Source organism: Psammomys obesus, unplaced genomic scaffold (assembly GCF_907164565.1).
Source record: "Psammomys obesus unplaced genomic scaffold, mPsaObe1.curated_primary_1811, whole genome shotgun sequence".
NCBI classification, from domain to species: domain Eukaryota; kingdom Metazoa; phylum Chordata; class Mammalia; order Rodentia; family Muridae; genus Psammomys; species Psammomys obesus.
The window spans coordinates 1,721,276-1,738,119 of record NW_026585643.1 but is presented as its reverse complement, the minus strand read 5'-3'; the positions used below and the strand labels follow the sequence as shown (position 1 = coordinate 1,738,119).

Sequence of the window (16,844 nt, the reverse complement as noted above, 5' to 3'; positions counted from 1 at the left end):
ACCTGTCACTGGGACTCACCCCCAGACCACTTCAATGATGTGTACATGTGTATGTGCTTGTGGATGCAGGTGGGGTGCCAGATCTCCTGGGAGCTGGGGTTACAGGTCGTTGTGAGCAGCCCAGTGTGGCCGTTGAACCCAGGTCCCCTTCAGCTGCCTACTTAAGAGAAAACAGACCAAAACCCCCCTCATTTTTATTATTGAGAATTTCATGTGTATACAGTGTTTTCCTCTCCTATTTTCCCCAGACCCTTTCCAACATGTTCTCCTCAGAACTTGAAAATTTTTTTTAATAATCCCCTGCTGCCCACAAGTACAAAGACATAGGGCCATTCACTGGATAATTCTTTGGTTTGTAGTTTTCTGTGTGGACAGGGTAGGTATGTATATACAATTCTGTTGCCTTAGTGATAGGCTTCTTCCAAGGGCTAGAGTTTTAAGACATGCTATTATGTTCAGTCCAGCTCCTGTTTTTTTGAGCTGTAAAATGGTATTTTCTTTTCTCTCTTTTTTTTTTGAGACAGGGTTTCTCTTTGTAGTGGTGGCTGGCCTGGAACTCAGAGATCCACCTGCCTCTGTCTCCCAGAGTGCTGGGATCACAGGTGTGGGCCACAGCGCCTGGCTTGGTACTTTCATAATAGTGCCTGTCATCAGATAGTGCTCCAGAAATGTTAGTTGTCTAGCTGGCCTTAGTAGCATGCTTGTCAGAAGGTAGAGACAGGAGGATCAGGAGTTCAAGGCTATCTTTAGCTGTACAGTGACTTTGAAGCCAGCCCAGGCTACATGAGGCCTTGTCTCAAGTAAAGAAAAAAGTGCTGTTCCTGGTTCCAGTCAGGTGGGAGGAAACCAGCACTGGATTCGGCACTGGAGCGGCTGTCTCTGGAGGAGGCCTCTGCATGTCTGTGTGGGACAAGAATCCTAACCAACAGTAAGCTATGGCTGCTGCTTTTTTTTTTTTTTTGAGATTTGGTCTTGCTATGCAGCCCCGATTGGCCTGGCACTTGCTATGGAGGTCAGGCAGGTCTCAAAATAAAAACCCCCAGAGGTCGGGCTGCTTCTGGCACTAAAGGCATGCATCACCATACCAGGTTATATTTCTTCTTCCAGAACTTCCTACTATGTGAGCCAGACCAATATTAGAAGGAAGCCTAGGAAGACAAAGGGGAAGTGAAAACATGGATGCATTAAAAAAAAAAAAGTGCATTTCTTATCAGACAGAGTGGGAGGAGGTCTGTAGCCTGGCCTCTCAGCACTCACACATTTTAATGTCAAGTTGTTCATGTTTTCTATGAGTCTGGGAGTGCTCTATCCAGAAAGGGGTGCTGTGCTCTTGTTGGCCTAGAGCCTCAGGTTACATTCTTCGCAGGCGTCCTTCCAGGGCCTCAAGCTCAGCCAACACCTCTGTGGGCAGATCCTGATTGACTTGCTCTGTCAGGTAGCTCCTAATATCACGAACTTCCTTTTCCCAGAAGTCCTTGGGGATGGAGAACAGCTGACTGGTGTCTATTGCTCTAAGGCCACTGAGATCCAGGGCGCCTTCCTTTGGTATTAGCCCAATGGGAGTCTCTTGGGCACAGTCTTCTCCTTCTAATCGTCGGCAGATCCAGTCTAGCACACGAACATTCTCCCCAAAGCCTGGCCACAGGAAGCGGCCTGCTTCATCACGCAGGAACCAGTTGACATGGAAGATGCGAGGCAACCGGGCTCCTTTGTGTTCCTCCATGCTCAGCCAGTGTTTCAGGTAGTGCCCAAAGTTATAGCCAAAAAAAGGCCGCATGGCAAAGGGATCATGCATAATGATCTTCCCTAGGATGGCAAGGAGGGTGGGTAAGAGAGCATCTTCCTTTCTAGGGAAGGGAAGGGGTGCCTTGTGTCTGGCTGGCAGAGGTTGGGAAAGTGGAAAAGGGAGATGAGGTGGGACCAGTGTGGGAGCAGGGACAGGGAACAAAGGAGGGTGTAAACTCACCTTTGTGTTCAGCAGCTGCAGTGGACTCAGAGCTCATGGCGCTACCTATAAACACCCCATGACGCCAGCTGAAGGCCTCAAACACCAGAGGTACTCCTAGAACACCAATGAGCAGGTTTATAGGCAACCTTTTTCTTTCACTTTCTGACCCTGCCCCTCACAAATTTTGCATTCACCATGGGAGAAGGGGCTAGACAGTGGGTAGAGGTCCAGAGTTAAGGGGTCCTGTGAGTTTTAAGTACAGGAAGCTGGGAGCTTGACTGCAGAGCTGGACATTTTACTACAAAGGCACAGAACCCACATGCTGCTTGTTTACCTCTGGGTCTGCGGCCTCCAAAGATGATGGCGTCAATAGGGACACCCTCTGGTGCTTCCCAGGCTGGGTCCATGATGGGGCACTGGCGAGCCGGGGCACAAAAGCGAGAGTTTGGATGTGCACAGGGTTCCTTGTCACCTGGCAGAGGAAATGCAAAATACCATTACTTCCAGGGTCTTGTCCACTCTCAACAGACACACACTTACGCCCACATAATGACCTGGTTTTTAGCTTTTCTTTTCATGACACTGAGGCTTTGAGGCTTAACCCCAGGGTCTTACACATGCTAGGCAAGTACTCTACCACCAAGCTCTGTCTCCAGCCCTTTTGCATGGTTTCATCAGCTACTTATAACCTTGTGTGTCAAGGAAGAAGGGATCTAGGACATCTTCCCATAAAGATGAGGCTGGAGAACAGTGGAAGAGGAACTGGGCTTTGACAGGGTGCTCTGGGTACTTGGCATTGACCAAGACTTAAGAAAACACAGGTAGATATTGGCATGTGGTTATAATAACTTTCTCCCCAGAAACTTTATTTTACAGGATTACTATTTCCCAAATCTAAAGCAAAAACCGAGAATGTCAGGTTAATATTTCAAGCAATGGCCTTTCCATTAACAAACCAGGGAAGACAAACTTTTGAGCCATCAAAATGCAAATGGGAGTTGCTTTCATTACACATTTATTTGTTTATTATATTGGAGGTTAGAGGTAGCCATGGCATGCATGTGGACAACTTTTCAGTTTCCTTCCTCCACACCCGTCCTGGGGAATCATCAGACTTGGTGTTAAGCACCTTAACATACTAAGGCATCTTGCCAGCCCAGTGATTGACTTTTAAAAAACAAAGTTTTATTTGCTTGTATTTTATAGACAATTGGTGTTTTGCGTGTAGGTCTGTGTGAGGGTGTTGGATCCCCTGGAACAGGAGTTAGAAAGCCACTATATATGTTCTGGGAATTGAACCCGGGTCCTCTGAAAGAACAGTCAGTTCTCTTAACTGCTGAGCCTTCTCTCCAGGCCCCCAGTGGTTGACTTTAAAGCTAACAGAACTTTGGTGATTTCTCTGGGTCTGTTTAGACCCTTACAGAGTGGCAGGTTAAGCCTTGAACTCAATCAGGGATATAACCTGAGGAGCCCAGAGTATTCAGCACCTTCAGTTCTGCTGGACAGAAGCTGGGTACTGAGTCAGTAGCACATCTGTGAGCACCACCGGGGAGACTCTGAACATCTCAGTGCCTTGTCTATTGGAAGATGACAGACTGAAAGTAGGGTGTGGGAACCATGGGCCAACACCTATCATGGTCACCTCCCAGCCTAGGCTTGGAGTTCATGGCTCTGGGAACTGTGATTCTCTAGTTATATCAGTAAATTTAGAGTTGATGAAAGGGTTAGGAAACTAGCCTGTAGGGAAGATAATTGTTTTATTTATTTTTGGATTTCTCAGTTGGGTGGGGAGACTGACAGGGACTTGATGGTGTTAGAAAAAAAAAATAAAGGCTGATCAAACAAGGAGGTTGACTGCTAGGCCAGTCTGGAAAACTCAAATTCAGCCTTCAGTGACCACAAGCCCTTCTGCAGAAGGCAATGGAAAACTGATTGTTGAGAATGCAAGGCTGGGGGAGGGATGGGTCTCTAAGGTACCCTGGTAATGACAGGGTCAGGAAATCATCTTCCAAGAAAGTCTAAAGCCTGAGTTCATGCAGTGTTACAGCATAGGGAGGGATGGAGGGGAGAGTAACTTTAGACACTGGTTATTATGCAGGGGAACGCAGGAACCAAGTGGGAAAGCAGTCTTAGGCAGAGGAGGAGACAGGCTTCTGTATTTCCTAATGGGTCAGTTCCTCCTTTAACAGTTTTCCAAACAGTTCTCCTCTAACAACCCATCCAGCTTATATTTGCTATTGACAAGTGTTATGTATCTGATAGTATGCTAAACTCCTTCTATGTATTATTTAATCCTCACAATCCTAACAGATGAGAACTATGGTAAACTCCATTCAATTGATTGGAAAAACTAGAAAACTTAAGGGAAGTTAAGTCATTACTCAGAATCCCAAACAGTGATTAATGGATCAGGGACAGGAAGTGAGATCTTGCCTGGTATTGGAAACTACAAAAAGCTAGGGCTGTAGATGGTTTCTTTCTTTCTTTCTGTTTAAAATTTATTTATATACAGCATTCTGCCTACATGTGTGCCTGCACACCAGAAGAGGGTACCAGATCTCACTATAAAGGTTATGAGCCACCATGTAGTTGCTGGAATTGAACTCAGGACCTTTGGAAGAGCAACTCTTAACCTCTGAGCCATCTCTCCAGCCCTGCAGAGGGTTATCTATCTGGCTGCTCTTGCAGAGGACACAGGTTCCCAATCCCTACATGGTGGCTCATAACTGTCAGTAATTCCAGTTCCCAGGGATTTGGTGCCCTGTTCATTGTATGCATGTGATTCAGAGACACTTGTAGCCAAACCCACATCCACATTAAAAAAAAAAAAAAAAAAAAAAAAAGGCGCTGAGCCCTGAGGCCTTTGTCCCAGTTTCCTCAGCTCACATACCAGGTTTCCAGGGCTTTCCCAGCCAGGATGTTACGGTGACACCAGGTGGAAGAGGCTGGTCAATGCCTTCCCAATACACACCACCATCACTGGTCTCAGCCACATTGGTAAAAAGAGTGTTACTCTGGATTGTGGCCATGGCATTGGGATTGGTGGTGGTGGAGGTGCCAGGAGCCACCCCGAAGAAGCCATTTTCAGGGTTGATGGCCCGGAGTTGACCTATCAAAAGTGAAAGACCAATTAGGACAAGCTGAGATGTGAGGTTGAAGGAGGTCCTTCTCTATCCCTTTTTCTAGATCTGGCAGAGATCTGTGGTTGCTAGGATAACCGAGGTATAGGACCATGTTGGCTCTTTAGGAGAAGGGCACCTCACCTTCACTGTCAAACCTCATCCAGGCAATGTCATCCCCTACACACTCTGCTTTCCAGCCTGGCAATGCAGGCTGCATCATAGCCATATTGGTCTTGCCACAGGCACTGGGGAAAGCAGCTGCCACATAGCGCTTTTTCCCTGCAGGGTTGGTGATGCCTAAAATCTGTGTTGAAGACAAAGGGAACAGAAGGAAGTCACCAAAAGTCATAACGTAGTCTGCATAGATAAGAACAGCTAGCAGGTAACAGGGCAGGAAACAGGAAATGGACACTAATGTTTATTCATTAAGCAGGTGTCCTGCCCAGCCGCAAGGACTAGGGTAGTACTGTTCAGCAGCCTGGGGCTAAAACCTCAGGCTTTCAGCCTCACCACCCTGGTACCTGGCAGGAAGGAGGCAAGGCTGAGGCAGACTGCCAAGGCTTCCCCAACCACCCCCTCCTCCACAGCTGCTCAGTTCCTCAACAGGCCCTCACCAGCATGTGCTCTGCCAGCCAGCCCTCATCCCTGGCCAGGCGAGAGGCGATGCGCAGGGCAAAGCACTTCTTGCCCAGCAAGGAGTTACCACCATAGCCGCTGCCGAAGGAGACGATCTCCCGCCGGTCTGGCACGTGGCCAATCAGGGTTTTTTCCGGATTGCATGGCCACCGGCCCACAGGATCCCCTGGAGACAATGGGGTCATAATGCTGCTGGCAGTGGCATCAGAAGCCAGGGACTAGAGAGATCAAGGATTGACCCAAGAGACACCTGGAGGCAATGGCAGTGTCCAGGGGTAGCTAAGCCCCCTTCAGTACCCATCAGCTCTTTTTGGCTTTGTTTATTTGAAGACAGGGTTTCTCTGTATAACAGAGGCCCCTGGCTGTCCTGGACTTGCCTTGTACACCAGGCTGGCCTCGAACTCACTGAGATCCACCTGCCTCTGCCTCCTGAGTGCTGGGATTACAGTGCTGGCATCACCATAGCTGGCTACCCATCAGCTTTTGTGCCTTTGTCAGACATGGCAACTGACTTCTGAATCTTTTGTAAACTGTTCTCCAAACAGTATTGCTCCAGTTCAGAATGCTTCCCTGAGCCTTGAGAAGTAATGTTCACATCCACAGTTCCTCTGAGAATGGTAAGATTTGGGGCTCCCCCTGAGTGGAAGAAGGTCTCAGTATCCTTCCTACTCTAGATAGGGTAGATACTCACCATGCCCAGTCAGGGGCTGGCCCACGGAATGCAGACATTTGATGAATTTACCATCTCCTAGGGCCTGGAGGACAGGTGTCCCCAGGCGGGTCATAATACGCATGCTTGCCACCACGTAAGCTGAGTCAGTGAGCTGTATTCCAATGCGGGCCAGTGGAGAGCCCACGGGACCCATGCTGAATGGAAGCACATACATCCTGCGGCCTGTGGAGGAAAATGTCACTTGGAGGAAGGGTTCCAAACCCAGGCATAGCTCTAGTGCCCCTGCCTCTGTGTCCCTGACTTGTTACCCTGCATGCATCCTGGGAATCTCTCGTCCACAGCTCTCTGGAACTCATCTGGGGACATCCAGTTGCCCAGCTGCCCACGGACCCCACCAGCCAGGAGGGGCACTGCATCCCGCTGCAAAGGAGTTACAATCACCGTCTTGCTTTCGACCCGTGCCACATCCTTGGGGTCTGTGCGGGCCAGCCAGCTGGGGGAGAGGGAAATGGTGGCTAGTAGATTTCATTAATTTCCAGACTTACTTTTTAATGTTTTTTCAAGACAGGGTCTCACACATGTAGCTCTAGCTGTCCTGGAACTTACTATGTAGACCAGGCTGGCCTCAAACTCACAGATATCCACCTGTCTCTGCCTCCTGAATACTGGGATTAAAGGTGTGTACCAATAAGCCTGGCCAGACTCACTTTTTTTTTTTTTAAGATTTATTTATTTATTATGTATACAATGTTTTGTCTGCATGTACACCTGCATGCCAGAAGACAGCATGTGATCTCATTATAGATGATTGTGAGCCACCATGTGGTTCCTGGGAATTGAACTCAGGACCTCTGGAAGAGCAGCCAGTGCTCTTAACCCCTGAGCCATCTCTCCAGGCCCTCAGACTCACTTTTTAGGTCCAACTTTGACTCTAGATCTGCTTGCCTTATTTTTTCTTATCCAATTGCATTTTAGTCCCTTAGGCTCTGTCTCTTTTAAAGGTGGTTTCCCAGGCTGGAGAGATGGCTCAGAGGTTAAAAACACTCACACTGTTCTTCCAAAGGTCCTGAGTTCAATTCCCAGCAACCACATGGTAGCTCATAACCATCTATAGTAAGATCTGGTGTGCAGGCAGAATGTTGTATAAATAATAAATAAATCTTAAAAAAAAAAAAAAAAAGGTGGTTTCCCCAAGGCCCAGCCTTGCAATGTCTACCCTTGGCAAATGCTTCATAAAGTAGGAGGGGGCAGTAGGTTCCCCCACCAAAGCAAGGGCTTCACTTTTTAAATTCATTATCCTTTTCATTTAATGTGGAAATATTCACGTCCTAGTCCATTTTCCCTAAAGTTTTCATTCTGGCTCATCCCACTAGAACTAGCTAGTGGAATTTCTAGTCTAGAAATATCTTTGTCTTGGTGAACTCAAAGAGACCTCAGTCTAAGCAGCAGCCTTTATCTCGGGGGTTCTAGTTTCAAGGCTTACCAGTTCTTATACTTGGGGAGCTTCCGGATAAGACCCTGCTTTTCCAGCAGGGCCAGGATGGCAGTGTTCTCAGCCTCAGTCCCATCACAAATGTGGATGCCCTCTGGTTGGCACAGACGGGCACTGCGCTCCACAAAGTCTCGAACTGCAGCTGGCAGCTGGCCCATATCTCCACTGAGCACACGAAGGGTTTGGATGCTCCGGCATGGTGACCAGCACCAGGGCCTCAGCCCATGCCAGCTAAGCCTGTAAGAGTGAAAACAGAGAGGCAACCATCTGGTGGCTATCATGGGAGACAAGTACTGGGAGGGACAGGAAGCTTGTGTCCCTGGAGGCTGCTAAAGCATCAATGGCTACAGGTTCTGTGAAGACCAGGTTATGGCTAGTATGTGGGATGAGGTCATTTTGTGGCCTTTATTAGGTATATGTCTCCTGGTCAGGGAAGTGGTCAAGGCTCTGGCCCAAGAGTCATGCCCAGATGAGATCTTCATAAGCTATTTTTTAAAAATATTTATTAATTATAGTTTATTCACTTTGTATCCCCCCCCCATAGATCCCTCCTCATAAGCTATTTTTAAAAACCTCATCCACCTTCCTTTCAGTCACAGTTTTTATGTTAAAGTGGCACTTGTTCTTATCTTTTTCTCTTGGTATAAATGCCTCAAAGGGCACAGCTTGAGATGGTAGAGCCCTCTTCCAGGGCCAGGTTTTTAGTTTGGGATTCTTGCATGAAGACAACTGATGTTGGGGGTTTTAGGTAGTGTATCTGTTTACCTTTCAACAATGATTGACCAGGTAAGTGGATCCAAGATAGCAAAGGCCAAGAGAGCTAGTTTCCCTTCTCATGTGCAAGGAGAAACCCATGGTAGAGCATGATGGTTTGAGCCTGTGCATTTCTGGCCTTTCTTAAAAGCCACATGCCTTAGGGGTTGGTGGTAGATCAGAACATGAGAAGACAGTAAGCTCAGACCACAGGCTTTATGCCTGGGGAAGGGAGAAAACAAGAGCTCATGGATGTGGGAGTTTGGACTCCGCTGGGGGCACAGCAAACTAGGGTTCCTTGTGTCTTTTTCTGCCCAGGTGAGTTTCCCTAAGAAGTTAATTTTAAAGCCATGGTCTTGAAAGTTTATTTCCCATGGAATTTGGCTCCAGTTGTCTCATCTGAAGCACTGCTTCCCCAGCCCCACCCCCATCCTCCTGAATGCCTCTAGGAGGGACCTTCTCACTATCCTTCACCAGACCACTCTTGCATACTAACCAAGTAAAATCTGAATGGGAGAGATAAGGAGTCAGTTTAGACTCAGTATCAAAGACCATGAAGAGGGATACAGAGAGGAGACCCGGTTCCTTTTTTTGGGGTGGGGCAGCCAGCCAGGACAAGCTTGGGGTCCAGGACCCTAGTAGGAAAAAGCTAGCCAAGATGAAAAGAAGGCAGTTTGCCCCCCTTCTCAACCATCTTGCTTCCTTTCCTCCCTTCCTCCCTCCCCAGTCCCCAGGTCCCCGAGGCTCCGCTGGGCTTCATGCCAGGTTCCATTCTCCGGGAGGCAGCTAATGATGTTTACCTTCTACCTTCTTTAGGGAGCTTTGAGCTCGGGGCCTCCAGGGCCTCAAGCCCTTTAGCCTCATGGCCTTAAGGCTCCTCACAGCACTGAGGGGTGGACTGGGAGCCCCAAGTCTGAAAGAATTACATCTGGTTAAGTAAAGCATTTGCAGAGACAGGGCTTGGGAAGGCAAAGGAGAAGGGAGAGGAGGTTGAGAGTGGCAGAAAGAACATCGCACAAGCGGGCAGGGAGGGGTAGTGGAGCACAGAGGCTGGGAAGACCTCGCGGGGCTGGGAACGGGGGTTGGGGAGGATGCACCACAGTGAGACCCAGACTGATAAACAGCCGCCCTGCCAGTCTCTTCCTAGGATGGGAAGGAAGCAGAGGCAGCTCCGATGGTGGGCCCCGGGCTATGGGTCACTCACCGCAGACCGGGGAGGTACATAGCAGCCATGGCACCTGGACTGGCGCTGCGGGAGGGCCACAGGAACCAGTGCAGTCGGGGAGACAAGGAAGGCGGGGAAGGAAGAAGCGTGGCAAAGCCAGAGGGAGCTGAGGTTGGGCGGGAGGCGCTTAAAAAGGAGGCGGGCAGGCTCCGGGGCGGAACCTAGCTAGTTCTCTCGCTCTGGTCTGTAGGCCGGCTAGGTGGCCGGGGCTCCAGGCCCCAGCTCTGTGAAGCCTCCGCCCCACAGTCACCACACCCTCAAGCCATTGGAGGCTTGAGTTCACCTTCGGCTCCGCCTACTCCAAGGCCCCGCCCCGCGGCCCGCCTCGCTGCAAGGCTACTGATGTAACTTTGAAGTTTGTTGCTCTTGAAAGCAAGCAAACTAGAGACGTCAAACAAGCCAACAATGAGGGGTGAGACCAGGGACCGGGAGCCCAGAATAACCACATGCCTGAAACTTGGCTTTACCTTTCCAGAGCGCTTCTAGCCATAGGCTTTTATTTCCCAGGATCCCATTGCTAAGTTCTCTGTACTCCCCAAATAAAAACAAAACCAAACAACTGTTGTCCTTGCCCAGCTTCTTATCAAGGGAATTTCCACCAGCACCATGAGATTGGTGGGGTCTTTCAGGCTCAGGGACATTTCCTTGGTCCTCTAATCCCCGACTCCCTACGCCAGCCAATTCCAAGGAACATATCTGCCCTCATCTGCCACTATCATGAAGTCCTTGGGTAATTGCTCAACTTGTTCCAACTTGAGAACCTTGGGTATCTATGATCCAAATGCTGTAGCACTTCAAAGTCAACACATCCATGTTGAACATGCTCAGAACCCTCCTTCTGGTAACAGCACTGTGACTTTTCTTTGTAGAACCATCAGGCAATTTGGGTCTCCCTTGCTTCTCTTAGGCCAATTTGCATGGCCCACACTTCAGCCACAACAGTCAGGATGTTCAGAGATGGGTCATGAGATCCCTGTCAGACTTTTTTTTTTTTTTTTTTTTTTTTAACTTCGGACATGTGCTCATTTCTCGCTGGATTGCTGAGTTGGTAGGATATTAAGCTGGGCTCTGGTGGATGTCAACTTGGTAAAGCAAAGCATGAACTTGCCTGAGATTAAAGCAGATCAACAGGTTTGCCCTAACCCTCCACAGTGGACTTTACTGAGCTATCTATAGGCTTCTTAAGCTTCTTCTGAGGGTCTGAGGTGGAAACTGGAAAGGAAGATGCTCAGTGTTCTGGGAACCGAGTTAGAAGCTCAGGGCTTCTCTCTTCCTCTCCTGTTCTTGCTGGGGCAGATGATTTGGGGTTTCTTAGTCTTTGGCGGCCATATGGACCTTGGAGGACCATGTGGACCCAAATGGTTCATTACTCTGTTGCTGCAGCCACATTCACTGTTACACCTGGACATGAGCTTGACAAAGTGGTTGTTGAGAGTAATGCTGGTCCCACTATCTAAGGTAGAATGGATGTTGCCATTAAAGTCTCAGGAGGCAGCTGGGTACAGTGGTGCAGGCCTGTAATTCCAGCACTCAGGAGGCAGAGGCAGGTAGGTGGATTTCTGTGAGTTTGAGGTCAGCCTGGTTTACAAATCAAGTCCAGGATAGCCAAAGTTACACAAAGAAACCCTGTCTCAGAAAAAAAGTCTCAGGAGGCAAACTGGTTCCCTTATAAGCCCAGGATGCCCTTTAGGGGGCCCTCCACAGTGCCTGCTTCACTGCCTTTTTATCTATCTATCTATCTATCTATCTATCTATCTATCTATCTATCTATCTATCTGCTTATTTATTTTTGACACAGGTCTCTTTATGTAACCCTGGACTGTGCTATGGAACTTGCCATGGGTATAATCAATCATACTGGAACATGTAGTTGAGGTCAATGAAAAGGTCACTGATGCCAACAATATCTGCTTTGCTAGAGTTGAAGACAGCCTTGGTGACTCCACACCCGGTACAACCAAATCCACTCTTTCTAACGTTTGCTGTCACTCTCGTCTTAGGTATTAGACCGGCTCTTCATGGAGAAGCTGTAGCTGTCTCTGGAACTAGGTGGAGCAGAAAGCCTCTATTTTTGTTATAAAAATGGATCTTACATGTGTTCTTTTTAAGTCAATTTTAAGTGGATTCTGCCCACTTCCATACAAATAACCTTGGTTTTTAGACTCCTGAGGTTTTGAGGAGTGTGGTGGCATGAGGAGAGCTGGCCTCTGATGGCGGTCTGGAGCTGGTCTGCAGTGCGTCCCATTCCGACTCTAGTTTTCACTGAATTTCATGTAACTACCCCATCCCCTCTCCCCGCCCGACAGTCCCTGCATCAGAACTGTCCATCCACCTTGCACCACCAGCTTGCTGCCTGACTACCCTGTAGGCCTGGAGGTGTTCACCCTGGCACCAGCACTGATTTTCTCATTGTCATCATCTTGATCAACCTTGCTCCACCTCCTGCACGACCCCCTCTCAGCCAGTGGCCCCATCAGCTAGCAGGTTGCTTCAGGGAGCACCTGAATCAAGCTAAAGGATTTTTTTTTCCCTAATCACCCATAGCTAATTAGACACCAGGACCTTGAGAATGGTTCTACCCAATTAGCTTGAAATCTGCGTCTATGCCACACTGTAGCACAGGGCTTATCTCTCACCTGGCTTTATGCTCTCACCTTCTAGGCCATTTTTGGACTGTACCTTTCAACACCCTCTGTCTTTGAGTATTGCATCACTTTGCATAGAGAAAGGATTGATATTTATGGCGTGGATAGCAGGTGTTAGCAGCTCTGAGTGCAAGTCTCATTCAGTCCACAATAACCTTATCTTGAAGGTGTAGACACTGACGGTTAAGTCATTTGCTCAAAGTCACACATCTGGTTGGCTGGGGAAATGGAACTTGGCTCCAGGTCTTTTTGACTATAATTATCAACGTTTTCTCTTCAGTGAAATTCTATAATATTCTATTTCTTTGGTTTATTGTTAGCTAGACCTTATCTCAAAAAAAGAAAACAAAAAACAAACGGGGAAAAAAAATAAGAATTCTAAGAATCTTAGACTAGGCATAGGCTTAAAATCTCTAATCTAGACCCTAGCTATACCTCCCTACTGGCCTACCTACCCTTTCTCTGCATTGTGGAGAGAAGAATCTAGATAAACTGAGTCTTGATTTTTAACTGTCCCTTCTCAGTGTCCTCCCAGGATAGTCATTTGAGAATGAAAGAACGAATGATCCACATTTGTTTTCCTTTTTTGGGGGGGCAGTTTCTCACTGTATAGCCCTGGCTGGCCTAGATTTGCTGTGTAGAGTAGGCTAGCCTTGCCTCCTAAGTGCTGGGATGAAAAGTACCACACCTAGCAAGTCCTGCATTCCTTCAATTCTTTCCCAAATTTTTCTTACTAGCTTCAGGGAGACAAAGCCAAGGCATGCTGTAGGATTTTCTTGGATTGTTGTTTGCTCTGCTCTTCTTTAGCCTGCTCCCCAACCCACAGCCTGCTCCCCCAATGTCAGCCTGCTCCCTAGTCCTCAGCCTGCTTCTCCAACCCTGGCCTGCTTCCCTAGAAACCTCAGCCTGCTCCCCCAATGTCAGCCTGCTCCCCAATCCTCAGCCTGCTCCCCCAATGTCAACCTGCTCCCCAATCCTCAGCCTGCTCCCCCAATGTCAGCCTGCTCCCCAATCCTCAGCCTGCTTCCCCAACCCTGGCCTGCTTCCCTAGAAACCTCAGCCTGCTCTACCAGCTGCCATTGTATTTAAGCAGTACCACCAGGGGGCAGAGTGTGACCAGCCTCACCCTGCTCTGTTTGTTCCCCCCTTCTTCTTGGGGCCAATCTTGGTTTATCCCTTTTATGCCTCACAGATTGGCTAGGGTTGAGAACAGTCCCAATTTATCTGAGAGAGATACTAGCCTCAAATCCCAGCTGGATACTTGAAAGCACAACAGTAACTGGGCATGGTTGCACACAGCCTTACTCCCAGGACATCACAGGCAGACACAGGCAGATCTCTGTGAGTTCAAGGCCATCACGGTCTACAGCGCAGAGTTCCAGGACAGCCAGGGCTACACAGAGAAACCCTGTCTTGAATTCTCCCACCCGAAAAAGAGAGAGAAAAGAAAAAAGAAAACACAACAGGGCTGGAGAGATGGCTCAGCAGTTAAGAGCACGGACTGCTCTTTCAGAGGACCTGGGTTCAATTCCCAGCATCTACATTGGCAGCTCACACCTGTCTGTAACTTCTGTTCCAGGGGATCTGACACCTCACACAGACATACATGCAGTATGCATGCACATTAATGCACATAACATATTTTAAAAAGTCTCATCTTTCCTTTCCTCTTTCCTCTTTCTCTCAGTTTCCCATCTTTCCTTTCCTCTCGGTTCCCCCAGCTCCCAACCACTCCTCTGATTCTCTTCAGAAAAGGGAAGGCCTCCAGGGGTATCAACCAAACATGACATACCAAGTTGCAATCAGACGAGGCACCTCCCCTCATATTAAGGCTGGAAGAGGCAACCCAGTGGGAGGGAAGCGTGGGTTCCAAAAGCAGGCAGAAGAGTCAGAAACAGCTCCCACTCCCACTGTTCGGAGTCACACAGAACACCAAGCTGTACAACCATAACATATACGCAGAGGGCCCATGCAGGTTTCCTGATGCTTGGTTCAGTCTCTGTGAGCCCCCATGAGTTTGGGTTGGCTGGTTCTGTGGGTGTTCTTGTGGTGTCCTTGACCCCTCTGCCTCCTACAGTCCTTTTCTCCCTTCTGCACGTTTCCCTGCATGGAGATCCAATGCTTATCATGCTTTTTAAGAGTTCTCTTTGATGGATTTTTAGGCTGTTACTTTTGGGGGGCTGGAGGACCAAAAGGGGTTGTCACAGAAGCCTTCAATGCCCCTCTTTCTCAACCATGTGTCTGCAGTCATCGATATAACACAGTAAAAGTAGCTTTCTTGCCCTTCACAGTCAGCAGAAGCTCAGATCCCGAGCCTCTCCATGGTTTACGGTAAAAGCACAGCCCACGAACATCCACAGTGGTCTCCAGCATCAGCACCCATCAAGGACCACCACATGGACTCTGCTGGCATCAACACTGCTCCCTGATGAAGCACGGGCCATGGACGCCAACATGGCCTTAGGTGGCAGCACAGACCACAGATGATCTGCAGACATCAACATAGGTGGCTGGACAGGCCACCCACATCAATACGGTTCCATGTGGTAGCACAGCCCACAGATAAGAACATGGCCTTCGGTGGTAACACAGAGCACAGACATCAACATGGCCTCCAGCCACATCAGGACCACAGACCCAAGCATGGCCCTCGGTGGCATTACAGACATGGACATCCACATGGCCCTCGGACATCAAACGGTTCTTGGGCTTCATTGCGGCCTGGGGCAGTAGTACAGACCACTGATGCCGGCACGGCCTCTGGTGGAAGTGTGGACCATGGAGGTCTTTCAAGGAGGTCCAATCCAGAAGACCAACCTTTCTTCATCTCAGATAGCCTCTCACTGCTCAGAGCCAGGGCGCTGAGTCTGCGCAAGCTCCAGGCAGCTGCACACCGCCCTGCTGACCCTACTAGGGGAGGACACGATCCTCCATGACACAGCAGCCTCTCTCACCCCTGTCACAGCTGTCTTCTCTCCACCTTGCACACCCTGCCCCATTCCACCATCTTGTCCACCTCTCCTTCACATATTCATCCATCATAGTGGCATTGGAAGCCTCTGTGTGTCACACAATATATATATTTTTTGCTCAAACAGCTTCACATGGAAAAGTCCATTACAACAATGAGTCATTGGTCTGGTTCAAGGTCTTTGGTGTTTGCCACACCATCAATACTGGACCATCGCTGAGACTTCTCTGCCGAGACTCCTCTCAGAAGTCCTGCCATTGCCCAGAGTCCTGGTGGCCCTGCAGCTCCAGTTCTGCAGGACCGGCTCCTTCATGCACTCCGCAGCTCACATAGATGGCGTGGATGTTGGGGTGGACCAGTTCAAAGCACTGAACTCGGGACTGGATGGTAGGATGAGTCAATCAGTCTGTGCCTTAGGTGATTAGGCGGGGCCTGCCAGTGGCGCAGTCCTTTGATCCCAGCATTCAGGGAGGTAGAGATAGGCGGATCTCTGTGAGTTTGAGTCTAGCCTGGTCTACAGAGCGAGTCCAGGATAGCCAAGGCTACACAGAGAACTCTTTCTCAAGAAAACAAACAAATAAAAACCGCCCCACCCCAAACAGAATAAGAATTATTATGACAGCATATTATGATAGAAGTTGTGTATATGTAGTATTTCTTTTTTTCTTGAGGCAGGGTCTCCCTGTGAATCACTGGCTGGCCTAGAACTCTGTGTAGACAAGGCTGGTCTTGAACGTCCAGAGATCTGTCTTGAATTTACAAAGATTAAAGGGGTGGGCCACTATGCCTGGCCTTATAGTCTCTTTAAAAGTCTCATTGTACCCTTCTTTCTATGACTTGAGATGGTAAAATGCCTACACGATAAGACAAAATATGACATACGTACGGTTAGATTACCATTAATCTGATGATACGTCAGAAGGAGAATTACTTGCCGTCATGTCATCATGACTATTAGTAAGTTTAAAAAAGTGGCCATTAGTAAGTAAATTAAGGGTTAAATGAACACAAGTGATATGATGCCAGAACAGCCCATCTGCTGGCTATGACAGCTACTTAACCGGGAACCACTGAACAGCATGGGTGATTCATTTCCTGGGAGGAACAGGGCAAGAAGTGTTCAGCTTTCATCCCAGTCCTCAGAACAGCACTCATGGTTACTTTTCTTACTGCTGTGACAAAAATAACTGACATAAACAAGGTGGTGGGGATGGGGGTTAGCTCACTAGCTCAGAGGTTCGAGTTTATCCTGGCCAATTCTGGGTCCACAGAGAGACAGATTCTCATGGTGATACGAGCATATGGAAAGGGAGGCTCACCTTCTGGCAGACACAAAACAGAAATCAAGAAATACAGGAAGGGTCAGGTCAAGATATCTC

The 16,844-nt window shown here is 48.5% G+C and overlaps 1 protein-coding gene across 1 annotated transcript; it reads right to left on the bottom strand.

Annotated features, from left to right (window-relative positions):
• Positions 1-272: 272 nt before the first annotated feature.
• On the bottom strand, positions 273-10,035 carry Pck2 (phosphoenolpyruvate carboxykinase 2, mitochondrial). The gene is made up of 10 exons (XM_055616077.1): positions 9,829-10,035; positions 7,863-8,108; positions 6,688-6,872; positions 6,398-6,601; positions 5,685-5,872; positions 5,212-5,374; positions 4,839-5,057; positions 2,283-2,420; positions 1,967-2,062; positions 273-1,806 (listed from the first exon to the last, which is right to left on the bottom strand). The coding sequence occupies exons 1-10, from the start codon at positions 9,855-9,857 to the stop codon at positions 1,352-1,354; spliced, it is 1,923 nt and encodes a 640-aa protein (XP_055472052.1). The 5' UTR covers positions 9,858-10,035; the 3' UTR covers positions 273-1,351.
• Positions 10,036-16,844: the final 6,809 nt, after the last annotated feature.